The 13,270-nt window shown below is 32.6% G+C and overlaps 1 protein-coding gene across 1 annotated transcript in view; it reads right to left on the minus strand.

The window, feature by feature from the left end:
* The window catches only part of LOC130452445 (uncharacterized), a 37,519-nt gene extending 24,504 nt beyond the window's left edge, over positions 1-13,015 (minus strand). The window contains exon 1 of the mRNA XM_056791728.1: positions 12,604-13,015. Coding sequence (XP_056647706.1) covers positions 12,604-12,721 — 118 coding nt within the window. The 5' untranslated portion in view covers positions 12,722-13,015. The remainder of the gene's footprint in view (positions 1-12,603) is intronic.
* Positions 13,016-13,270: the final 255 nt, after the last annotated feature.

The raw sequence follows: 13,270 nt of genomic DNA on the forward strand, positions 1-13,270 counted from the left end.
TATTGTATCCAGCATAAGATGGCCAATCTCCATTTCCTTGTACATGGGTTAATCCACTTTCCACTTACCATCAAGAGATACAATAAGAAAAGAACCTTTAATGAGGTTTTGATAAGAGAATTGTAAATAGGTTAATTAACCGTCAAACCAAACTCAAAATGAAAAACAAGAGAACTTTGGTACGGTACCTTTCAAAAAATTGGAAGGAATATTTGATAGAGTGGGTTTTGAATTGGTTTAAAAATCCAACAATAAATTGAAAGAATTGTTGGGTAATCCAAAAAATAAAATACTAAGTTTGGAAAAGGATGCTAAATATGAAATTAACTGTAGTGATAGTGACGGCAAGTATATGTTAGTGTACCAACTAAGACAACCGTTAATGTTCCGTCAAAGAACACATAGCTCATATGGACAGACTGATCATGCTGCCAGTCATAGTCACGACTTAAATATTGATAATCGATAAAAAATGTGGCCAATAATAAATAGTTAGCTGCATTTGAAAGCATTGAAATTGCTAAATGTAAAAACAGCTTTAATAAGGACAAAGATCCAATTCCTTACAGCGCCCACTCTATAGTTGAGTAGCCAAGAAAGTTTTCCCGCTGGAATTCTTTTTTGCGAAAGAAATTTTATTGGTATTGTAATGTCTTGATTAGAGTTGAGAAAAAGTACCAATGTGGGATACATTACAGGTATAAAACAGATAAGTCAAGTTATTTGGTTTAAGTTTAACTTCAGTCTCTGAAGATGATAACTTGGTTATCGAAACGCGCGTCAGACAGACAGTATAATTGTGATTGTTAGTGTAGTGATAGTGTGATCAGTGTTGTCAGTATTCTATTTAGGATATTCACGTTTTATGCCAATTATACTTCTTATTTTTCTGTCTTATTTCCGCAATAGCCTAATAGTTAACAGTAGACAATGCTCAAATTCCTTATACTAAAAATGCAAAGTATATGGAAATGAAATGCAATGAGCTTGGTATAAAATATAGAAAAATTTACTGGTTTCCAGTCCAATTTTCCCATGCAACTACTTCTCTACAAAAGGATATTGATACCTGTCTGGACATATGGTAAATAACTTTGGGACTTTGGGAGAAGTAACAGTCAAGTGATATACTGCCAAATAGAGTATTCGGTAACATCGTTGACGCAACTTGGTCCCCCGATAGAGACCTCGATGTGAAACAACGTATTCTACAATATGGGAACATTGCAGCTCCTCGACAATGCCAATTTAGTGAGAATGCTCAATAAGTTCATGTCTGCTAACTTATTAGACATACTGACTTTAGCATTTAATTTCGGATATCCCCAGAAAAAATTGATTCTGCTAATCTACATATTATAAAAAACTTCTGTTAAGTGCCCTTTGACAGCAAGATTAAAATGATGAAACCAAATATCAGTCATTGGAATTGTTACTACTTTTATTTCAAATTTTAGGAAATATTCGATTTCTAAAATAAAACGGGTTACTTATTTCGTTCAAATTAGCTTTTACAAAGAATGGTTCAGTAACGGTGATGTCGATAATACCTGTCCAAACATTAACTTTCAATGCCCTTTATTTTCTGTTTCCGCATTAAACTAGGATTAGTATGACACCAATATCCACAATTGTGGTGTTTGGCTGCGCCGTTTAATATAAACGACTATCAATATCCATCTTAATTGTAAAATAAGGGTCTGCATCTACATTCCACATAATCGTTTAACCAAATTACGTTTCGCGATTATCGTCAACTCCAGATAATCCTTGTTAGGATGAAATTTTTCACTTCTCAATTCTTCTTGATAATGTTGTTACACTAATATTATACTGTAATACAATTATCCGAATGGATGTTTAAAGAGTATTCAAAAAAGTTAAAATAGTAAAAATAGAAAAATATTGACACAATAAATTCCGTCTTTTTATCAAAGTTGTTTCGATTTCCGCATATTGACGTTATTTTTAAAGAACTAATAGTTAAAACTAGGCCTATGTACGCAGACGTTGACAGTTATTCTTTGATAAAGGGACAAAGATAATGGTAAAAAACATAGTTCTTTTCACTAAAACGCGTAAATAACTGTAACAAATTTATTATAATTAAATTATGAAAAAAGTGGACATCAAAATAAAAGGAGGCTACGATCTGGGCGTGCAGATAGAACTTCACTTGTACATATAACCTTTCATCGAAGATCCTCCACTGAATAAAATCTCAATGATTGAACCTTTTCTCATATATGTAATTATCGTGAGATCGCCCTGTAAGAAGAGCGTGAAACTAAAATACACATTGCGATTCTTAGTATCACAAGGTCAGTGCACACTTCCACCTTTGAACCTAACGATACAGGTACAATTCAAAGTCATCAGGACAGCATATAGGTTACATATTCTCAACAATGTAGACTGAAGTAATTTGGGGTGCTTTAAGCACCAAAACACCAAAAACCTCTTCTTGGAATGGGTAAATGCCAGGACAAGTGCAGGTCTACAAATGGGCTTTTTGTTTTATTTACCATTCAAACGTGCCATTTAAACAGTCGTGAAATTCGACCGGTCACCGGTGCTCTGAACAGATACTGTCCTCTTAAACGCCATCTTCATTATATATACCTCACGAACGATCAAAAAAGCTGCTGGTGCATGAAAGGGGCAATTTAAGCCATAGGTGGATGCCTAACACACTCACTTGTGTGGTTCAAACACATCAACAAGCCTATCAGTTTGCCGAGTGACGTGAAAAGGTTCAAGTCAATGACCCTGATTACCTTTTCAAAGAACATCTGCCCATGATAGTTTTAAGAGGGGCAGGAACAAAATCGACTATTATTATCAATTTTTTATATGTATTCCAATAATTCATCAAATCAAGTTGTACCTATAATAATATTAATCTGTTAAAATGAACTCAAATACTACTTTATACCACTTAAACTGATTCTCAATACATTTTTAACAGAACAGAAAAAAGTTTAAATGATTCAGAGTTGTGACACCGGAGAAGGATTGATGAATATGGTTATTGCTTTGTACATGAAATACTATCCAAATTCTGCAATGAAAAAAGTACTGCTTGCTAGATTACCAAGAGGAATATTCAAAAAGTAAAAATGAAACTGATGCAGTTGCTTACATTCAAAAGATGTAGATTCCAAAATTTCGATAACAAATCGGAGATTAATAACAAAGTAAAACAAATTTACTGAAAAATTATGAAGCAAACATAATTCACATAATTCTTCGAATAATTGACAGACTCATTGGCATGATAATTTTCTTGTTCATTCAGCACGAAGGATTACTGATTCTGCATAATTAGTTCAGAGAAAAATAGTTTGGGAAAAGGAGTGTTACATTTTGGCCTGCTAGAACCCAGACCTTACAATAATGAAATTTTTTGTATAGAGAAAGGTAAAACATATAGTGCGTAAAGAGCTCATTCCAAATGATACTCACGGAGTTCCATCCATCACTAGAGAACAATCACAGACAGCATTTTTACAATTCCAAAAACGTATTTGTGAATGCGCAAATATAGGGGAGGGATAAGTGTATTTAATCTGAGAAGTGTATTTAATCTTCTAATCAATTATCACTAACTAGTGTTAAGATCGTAAAAGTTTTTTGAAATTATAAAAATTGAAAATTATAGTTGACAACTAATTTTGAAATTTGCTATGTTATCCTAGGTGTTAATCTAGGTCATCTTATCCCAATAACTGTCTCTCACATTTGTCACATGGAAGACATTTTACAAAGCGAAAGAATAAGTTTCTGAAAAAATTTTAGAGGTATTTCTTAAAACTTAAATCACGTTAGAAGTGAGTCGTTTTAATAATAGCTCTTAATCTCAGAGAAAAATTAAGTTGAGAGAGAGAGAGAATGCTTTATTATCAAAAAATTATTACATTTGTATACACAAGCTTGAAAAAACTAAAAAGCAAACATAAAATTATCTAAACATACAATTAAAATGAAATTTCAATATACAGAATAAAACCATAATGAGTAATAAAATTATAAGTGATAGTAACAGATAATAATTACTATATAAGTCCATAGCAAAAATTAAACTAGTATACTGCATGTCCGGAAATAAATATTGTAAATATATTGGAAATATATAATGTAAAAGTGCTACTATCTATTTCACCGAAGTCGTTGGTGACATATTCAGACGAAGGGCAATGTGGTGATTAGATAAACCTTAATGTAAGGCCACTATTCTTGCTCGATCAAACTCATATGCCATATTACCCAGAATTTTCAACAAAATTTAAATGAACTCACTGTCAAGTTAAATTGTTAAATATAATTTCTTCTGTAAAAATTCATATATTTACGGACGAAAATACTTTTTTGTTACGATATTGTTATGAAAGTTTACAAGGGGGGGCCTTTTGGAGAAGTGTGTACTTTAATTGATAACACAGACCCGTATTTGAATATGCAGGCTAAATTTCTACAAATGTGAGAATTGAATCATATCATATTATGTCCTAACAGACCTCACATCTACGGTAATGTGATTACAGTTTGACGTCTTTGATTGAGAGTTAACATTACTAACAAAAAAATATATCCCGGTTATTTTCTAATTCAAATATTATGTTAATATTAAAGACAAGTAGGTTGGTTGTATTATGACAGTTTCAATTATTTCTGTAATCTTATCACTACCTAATTAATTATCTTATCAAAAACCAAGTAGTACGTAAATTAGATAGATAAATTTGAATAATAATGTAACACATATATTTCGTTTAAAATATTTATTTTAGTATAACTAAAGTTGACTTCTGATAACTTAAATTGACCTTGATACTTGTGTAAACTGGAAGTAAGTTGGAATATTTGTCAGTTAAAATTATATGAAACAGAAGAAAATAATTATTATCGACAAATTAAGTCGTATTGAACTTGTCATCGTATGAATAGAGAAGTCGAAAAGGGGAAAATAGAGCGTATCGAGAACAGATAACTGGAGATGAATATGAATACGGGCGTCAGTCATAAAAAGCGGATTCTATACAAATTGCAAATAACATGCATATCTGGGCATTTTGTGTATTTGTATCAAAAAGGCTACATTTTTACCTGAATTTCTCAATTCTTCAAAATATTTGATTGTCCTAATGCAACGATCGCCAAACAGTCGATCGCGAGCCACCGTTGACTCGCGGGGTAATTTTGGGTAGCTCACGGTGACGCTCAGCGGGTTGGCAACACTGAGTGTCTGGGAGCTCTGCAGCCGATTATTCATTGCCGGAGTCACACGTTTTTGTTTCGCAGACTGTTATTGTCACGCGTGTAGCTAGAGTGACTTTATGGTTGTGCCGTATGTGTTTAATTCACGTGTACACATTTAAGCTCTTTTCTTGTTTGTTTTCACTACGGCTAGTTCAAGCAAAACGCCGAAAACCTATCACTATTATGCAGAGTGGGAAACCGATTACTTTTTCACACAAGTTAAAGATAAATGTGTACTTTGTAATGTGAGTTGGAAAGGAAGGAAATGTTGAGCGTAATTTCAAGTTCAGTTCATAGTTGAATTAGAAAAGATTAAATTGGAAAAAATACTAGATAAGAACAAGGTAGCTACCGAGGCGTCACTCCGGATTTCCAAGGTCATCGTTCAACATAAGAAACAGTACCAATACCGTGATGCAAAGAGTTGAAGTAATGAGTTCTGATTTAATTTCACAGCTTAAAACGAATCAACTGATATAGTTTATACAGGTCAGTTGGCTATTTTTGTAAGAGTTTGAAGAGAGAGCTGGTAAAGGTTGCGCCGCTTATTGGGCATACAACTGGAAATGATATATTTTTAGCATTCAAAAAGCTCAATGAATCTGAAAAAATTCCTTTGGAGAAGTTGGTGGCACTAGCTACGGATGGAGCTCCTGCAATGGTAGGCGTGGAGAAAGGATTTATTGCCTTGTATTATAAAGAGAGTGACATACCAAAATTTTTGTCGTACCATTGCATCATACACCAGCAGTATCTGTGTGGAAAGTTCTTAAGTATAAACAATGTCATTAAAACAGTGTTGTCAGAATAGTAAATAAAATAAGAGCACATACACTTCAAAGATGACTGTTCAGAGAACTAATTGAAGAGTTAAAATGCCAGTATGGTGATCTGTTGCTTCATACATAAGTTCGTTGGCTCAGTAGAGGCAGAGTTATGCAACGTTTCAAAGAGGTGCTACCTGAACTAGTGAAATTCTTGAAAGATCGGGGTGAGCACCTCACCGAACTGGAGGATTCCACATGGCTACAAGATTTTTCCTGTCTTACTGATATAATTGAAAATTTGAATAGCTTAAGCTTGCAGCTTCAAGGCAAAGATAATAATGTGGGTGAAATGATTTCAGATGTAACATAATTTAAAAAAAGCTCTAGCTGTGAAAAAAGAATATAACCCAATTTGAATACAAGCATTTTCCTAGTCTGTATCATATCGTTGGAAAACAAAATCCTCCACAACATTCCAGCAATAATCAAGAATCCGTGGAAATTCTTTCAGGCTTAAGATAAAAATTTGATCAACGATTCCAAGATGTTAAAAGCATATTGATTGTGGCACAGTTCGTCAACTCTCACTTTGAAGAGATCAATGCAGAAGATTTTTCAGCTTTGTTGTAAAATATTTTTTTTGGGATCAGGCTGCCGTTAAAATAGAAGTATTTGATTTTCAGAATTACCTGTATCTAAAATCCGTCTCTACCACTGAAAATTTCTGGCCTCTAGTACCCAAAGAAAAGTGTCCAAATGTGATCTCAAGTTGCATTGAGATTGAAAGCTATGTTCAGTTCTATATACTTGTGTGAAGCATCTTTTTCAAGTATGAAATTCATAAAAATCCAATAAAGAAATAGACTGATTGATAAATATTTGGACACTGCATCAGAATGGCGGCTACAACATACTCTCCAAACTTCAAGAAAATATTTGATAGCCAAAAAGAGTTCCACTCCTATCATAATTGAGAACATATAAACTTTTTTTGTTACACATACTATATATTTTGATTAATGATAGAAATGATAGAAAAATTCGTTTGTAATAAACTGTTTTGTATTCCATTTTGTGTACTTTCTTTGGTCCAATATTCCTAGGTAGCTCACTGAAAGGTTTATAAATGCTAAGATGGCTCACTAACTCAAAAGTTTGGCGCCCACTGTCCTAATGCGATTCATTACGATTTAGTTTAGGCCCCTTTCTAGCTGAACCAGGTAGATTATTCTAAGTGGTAAATAAGGGGTTTTCCACTATTTTTTCAATAGATGCGGTGAACGTTGATGTTTATTTCATTAATTCATTTATTCATCAGTTTATAAGTGACTGTTAGTCGATCAACGTGAATTTTCTGAAGAAAGTAATGAGAAGTGCATAATAGTTGATTTCTGGATCAAAAGTATACTGAACTCGCTCTCATCAACAGGAAAATATTCTGAAAAGCATGAAGGAATGCAATTGAGCAATTGCTTCAAAAGCTGGATGCTGAAGACATTACTGATATTGTGAATGCACGGAATATTGTAACAAAAGCATCATTGGCAAATTAACTAACAATTATCGAAATGTATTAGAGTATTGTAGTGAAAACTATGAACAATTTAGAAAAAACGTAAGGAATCTTGAATGGAATCAAGTTGTAATTGTTAAAGAAGTTGAAGACAAAGTTTCAGGTAGAAACTGTGAATACAAAAACGTTCAATCGTTTCAGGAAAAACAGCGCTTTAGACTTGATATAGGTTTATAATTTTCAGATCGAATTCACTTCAAATATGCTGAGTAAATGCTGAAAAGAACTTTCGTATAGATAACTTGGAAAAACACCCGCTCATAAGTTAGAATAGGAGATTTATCAGGTTTTATCAGAATAATATACAAATTCCTCATTCAGAAAAATATACAAGATAAGCCTCTTTTGATTTTTTTTTGCATATTTTGAGCAGAATTTATAATTTTTCATTACATATTTTATCAAACTTCGTCGTATATGAATACACTCTTAAACTTAAATTTTAATCACAATAAAACAACAATACATCAATTGTGCTTTTGCCAGACTCCGGCGCAGTTTCGTCCAAATTTCCATGCACCAAACATGCCCACAGCCGTGGAGACTCTGGGTAAAATTTAAATAGGAAAGTCTCGTCACTGTACGGGTAATCTCACTGCCTGTAGTTTTCACAGAAGCGACGTAATTAATACCATCCTTGACCACTATTAGTTTGAGAATGCGATATATGGTAGTATGTAATCATATTTTAATAAACAGAGTTTTCAAGATCAAAGCTTTCGCATAACATCTTCCATTTTTGTCTCTGTTGTAGTTCGGGTACTACTACAAAGGTCTTCCAATGTCTAAGTGGGAGAGCGAGAGACAAGTCAAATCATTGGGATTAGAGGTTAAAGAGCAGTAAGTGCTTCAAGGCGGGCGAATAACGTTTGACAATCATAAAATAAAAACTTATGGTCATTTATCCTACGCTTGAGATGATGTTCTAAGGTCTTCTTTTATTTTTTTCGTCGTTTTCCAAATTACTTCAAAATGAGCGAATTTTCTAGTATAAAATGCCGCTTAATATTTGAGAGAGAAATTTTGTCGATAATCTCTTTTCTGTTGATTATTTGAAAAAGAGCTCATTTTCTCCATTTCTCGGTTAAATGTGGCAAAATTGGTTTTCTTATTAGAATATATCTGGGCAGACTTTTTACGTTGACTAACAAACCGATAAAACAACTGCATGAAATCATCGGAAATAAGACAATTTCCGATTGTATGTCCCGGGTAATGAAACAAACGAATAATGTTATCCAACATTTGATAGCCTTGCAACCGCTACCTCGCCTATCTATCATCTAATAGAAAATAAGGAAAGCAGATGAAGAAATAAAATATAAATCTAGAACTTAATCTAGAAATGTGCTTGAGAGATTTGCAAAGATTGATAATGGTGTAACATAAAGGTGAAATTGCATTTGTTTCATTGCATATATGATTCAAATGTGATAATGCACTTACTGGAAAAACTTTTGGACTCCTCTTACGTTTTTTAAAACCAAATGTAACAGAACTTCTCAATCAATTATCCAAAGGTTCTTACTTAGTAGATATGGTTTTAATAAATTTTATTTATGTAGAATATGATAACACAGCGTAAGCTAGATAAATTTTCATAATGTGCACTCAAAAAAACAGTGTGCTCTCCTTCATTTTAGATTAGTAAATCAGCCACAGCAATAAAACAAAGGTATTTTCAGATTTTTAATTATTTGTTGAGTTAAATTTCCCTTCATTGAGCATCAACTTTTTTTAAATACATATTTTGACATTTTTAATGGTGAACGTACTCAGAACGTGTTGTCGTACGAGTTGTTTACTGATACTTGCAACATTCAACTTTGTCAAAAATGGAATTTAATCGTAAACATGATTTTCTACGTAGATTAAACCAATAGCAGTGTGCAGATAAACTCGCTTTGAATTTTGGTGATAAAACATTATCTCGAACCACCGTGTTTCGCTGGTTTTCCGAATTCCATCGTGGTCGCACTTCACTTCATTATAGATATTTGTTTGTATTTGCCAATTCAAAACCTTCGTATTATCATTCATTTTTATCATTTTTATGGTAATCTTATAATTCAACCGGTGTACAACTTCGTAGCTCAGTGGCAAAAAATTGGCAATAAGACTTTCGGTGTCTTTGTAGGTGAGAGTATGTGTAGTACTGACCAATTTTCAATATTTTATTTATTAGCTTCCACTCTCACAATACATACAGCAATATGCAGCCGTCATTTCGCGATTTTAAGTCCTGTGTGTCACTTCATCACAGTTCTACTATAATCGTTTACGTTTAAATTTCACATATTTTACTGAATTGTATCGCTCTTCAGCAATCTCTTCATGAGAAAGTCCATTCCGTGCTGATATGTATCAATCAGCTGCAAAGTTTCAACAGTTTTTTCAGTGAGAGGTTAAACATAAACAAATTTCCCCTACGGAAACGTTTAAACTAATCCAACCCGCTACTATTAGTTCACCGTTCTCACTGTAAAGAGTACAAATTTGTCTAAAAAATCATGGCACGGAGGGGTATTCCTTCAGAAATTTTACACGATTATAACTTTTATCATAAACACTGACTAACGAAACTCTCTTCATAGGATTGTAACCTCATATGGTAACATTGAGATGAGCATCAAGTTAACCAAGTCGAATGTATTTAAAAAATCGTCGAATATATTCCAGATAACCTATTAATTCAATTGTTGATCATATCTCTATATTTCTCAACTTCTATAATCAGTAAATGATTGAATAGTGAAGTTCAGGAAATATTATTTTGAGATCTATCTCAGAAGTGCTCAAACAAATTTATATTAAGTGAGTTAACAGGTCAATTTAATATTTGCACAGATGCCTATCACAAGATAATTAAAATGAATGAAAGATGAGTAATCGAATAATTGGATTATATTATTCAAGTAAATGATCGAGATGTTATCCATTAACTATTTGAAAGTATCCGTTAGGTGGAATTGGATTAAACATTTCTAATGATTTGGGGCGAAATTTTTCTACAACCAATTCTTATCCAAGCTTTTATCTGGAGTCAGGAGTAATGTTCTTATTTTCCATTCAATTTATGCTCTTGCTCATATCGATTTTCTTCTGAATCAAGAATTTCTTGCAAGTGTTAGAAACCAATTTAGTCAATTGCGGCTAAAATGCCTATATTGGTCAAAACATATTGGTCCTATCATATTCACTCTTTGAGCGTTAAGTATGGTTTCCTTTCTTTCATCGTGGATTCTCACTTGATTAATCTCAAAATAATTAATCATAAGCGTACATTCATATAGTAAAAAGAAAATTCTTTACTCGAATTTTATTTGTATCTAATTCATTCATAGTTTGTTCCCAAATCAAATTTAGATTGTTGGTTGTATTATGACATTTCCTATTTTTTTGTGATTGCTCAGGAATACATGTAAAATTTTATACAACGGTACCGTTAAATCAAACTGGGATAAGTGCGAAAATTCAATGTGAATTGTTAGTTCCACAAAACTTGTATTCTTCTTGCCTATTTTTATGTGAAATCCCTTAGACTTTTTTCGACATTACTTGAAAATAGTTTATATTTGAGATAAATGTATGGGAGCTTGTTCAAGAGCTCATATAGAGAAAAAAAGCTTCGACATACCACTCTCTTTCTCTGTGTACTCTATGCTCATTGTATCGCCAATAAGTTGTAGCCCGGAGTTGTGGGAATAGCAAAGGAGGAGATCAACAATTTTGCATTTCAATGGCGAGTAGAGAAAGATAGAGAGTGATAAACCAATGGTCTTTCGTTAACTTGCAATGCTATAATTACACTTACGTAGCTGCTTCCTCTATCTTCAATATTAAATCAGTACTTAATATTCATTTCATTTATAAAAATACAGATTTATTGCAATACGTCAGTAACTTCGGAACCATCAAGAAGTCCATTATGTAAGTAACAATTGCTGATCTAAATGGCGACATAACGATAAAATGTTACACTTGACCAGAGACATAAGAAAAAAGAGACGTGATTCAGAATTCTGTGCTGAAATATCTGCAACATTTGATTGATTCAGCTGATTATCTAATAGACGTCGTCTTTCACAGCAAAAATGTGCACAAAAAAATATCTTGTTGATGGCAACATATAAATATACCGTGGAACAATGAAAAATATACAGCACACAAAAATTTCAAGGAAAAGGACACTCCTACTCAATGATTGAAAAAAAAAGTTTAAGGAAAAATCCGACCCGTCTCATGTCATGGAAACGGAAATGGCAAAGAAAATTCGCAAGCCTTTTCTGGTTCAGGAGTTCAGTTATGGGACTGTTTTGACTTTAAATCTCTAAAGCACTTCCAAATAATTTCATCTATATTAGATATGTAAAGTTCAAAATAATTGAAATTCGATGGTTAATGGATTCGATTGAACTAATACAAAAAATCCTACAGATTGCATGCCTGGGATTAGGTGATTATATTTCATGAAACTATTGATTGGAATGAATTAAGAAAAGACTACTGTGAAACAAAAGCAAATAGCTCTCTGATTTTGAGTCATATTGGCACATCTGATTATTTCTCTTAATTGAAGCAATTTCTGATTTATTTGCTACTACTACTTCAATAAGCAGTAATCTTCCAAATTTTAATCATTAATGAGGTGGTTTAATATGTTCAGGTATATAGGCAGATATGCCGGCTTGATGTTACAGCGACGACATATTGTATAAAAAATATGGACATATTGTCCTAAAGTCAGTATACCTATTTTTATATGTAAGAACGATTTTTTTGCGGTAACTTCTTTTTTATGCTTTGCGGTTTACAACAAACTATTATGCATATCTGCGTGAAAAATATAAAGATATTAAATTTGATGCAAATGGGTAATCAAATGAACTTTGTCTTGTACACCATAACATCATTGACATCAACTATTTTTTCTTAGATAACGGAAAATATTGCCGTTATATTATTTATAAAGTATAAAATGTAAAATTAAAATTCAATACAAACCTCCATGTAGAAAGAAAAGTGTACTCTTTAGAAGAATTAAGTTTTTATTGATCTTAAAGAAACTCCGCTTTGGGTATTCGGTATTAACTTCTACGGAGGTCGCGGTGTCTTCCCCCATCTCACGAATCCTCTGTTAATAAGGACCTCTAATAGTTGGATGTGTCAATCACTGTGTCACACAAATTTATCACTGCTACCGTTTCTTATGTATCAAGTGAGCGGGTTTAATTTTTGTTTGTTAAGAACATACAAGATACGTTTTGTATTGTACTTTTATGGTATTAGGGATGTTTGATTTGGGATATAATATCACGATTTTTTATATTACTAGGATACTTAATACTCAAATGAGAAACCGTCTGCATTTCATTAAATTCTTTACTACTATGCGCTTGATTCTTAATAATATTATAAATTATCAGTATAAGACATCATTACACATCGTTGAATGCATTTTCTTAATTATAAGAGTTGTTTGTTGTTTACGAGAATCGTCTTTAAAAGATAAGAGAGTGAAAAATAGACCAGGATTTTTAACCACAATATTTTGAAAATATTCAAGCTATCAAAAGAATAGCAACTTTGCTTTCAGTCAAAAAATTACTATAGGGTCCAAATACAAAAAGATGACCCTGTCTCTAGATAGAAAACTGAGAAATAATTAAAA

This window comes from Diorhabda sublineata, chromosome 1 (genome assembly GCF_026230105.1).
Source record: "Diorhabda sublineata isolate icDioSubl1.1 chromosome 1, icDioSubl1.1, whole genome shotgun sequence".
Lineage (NCBI taxonomy): Eukaryota > Metazoa > Arthropoda > Insecta > Coleoptera > Chrysomelidae > Diorhabda > Diorhabda sublineata.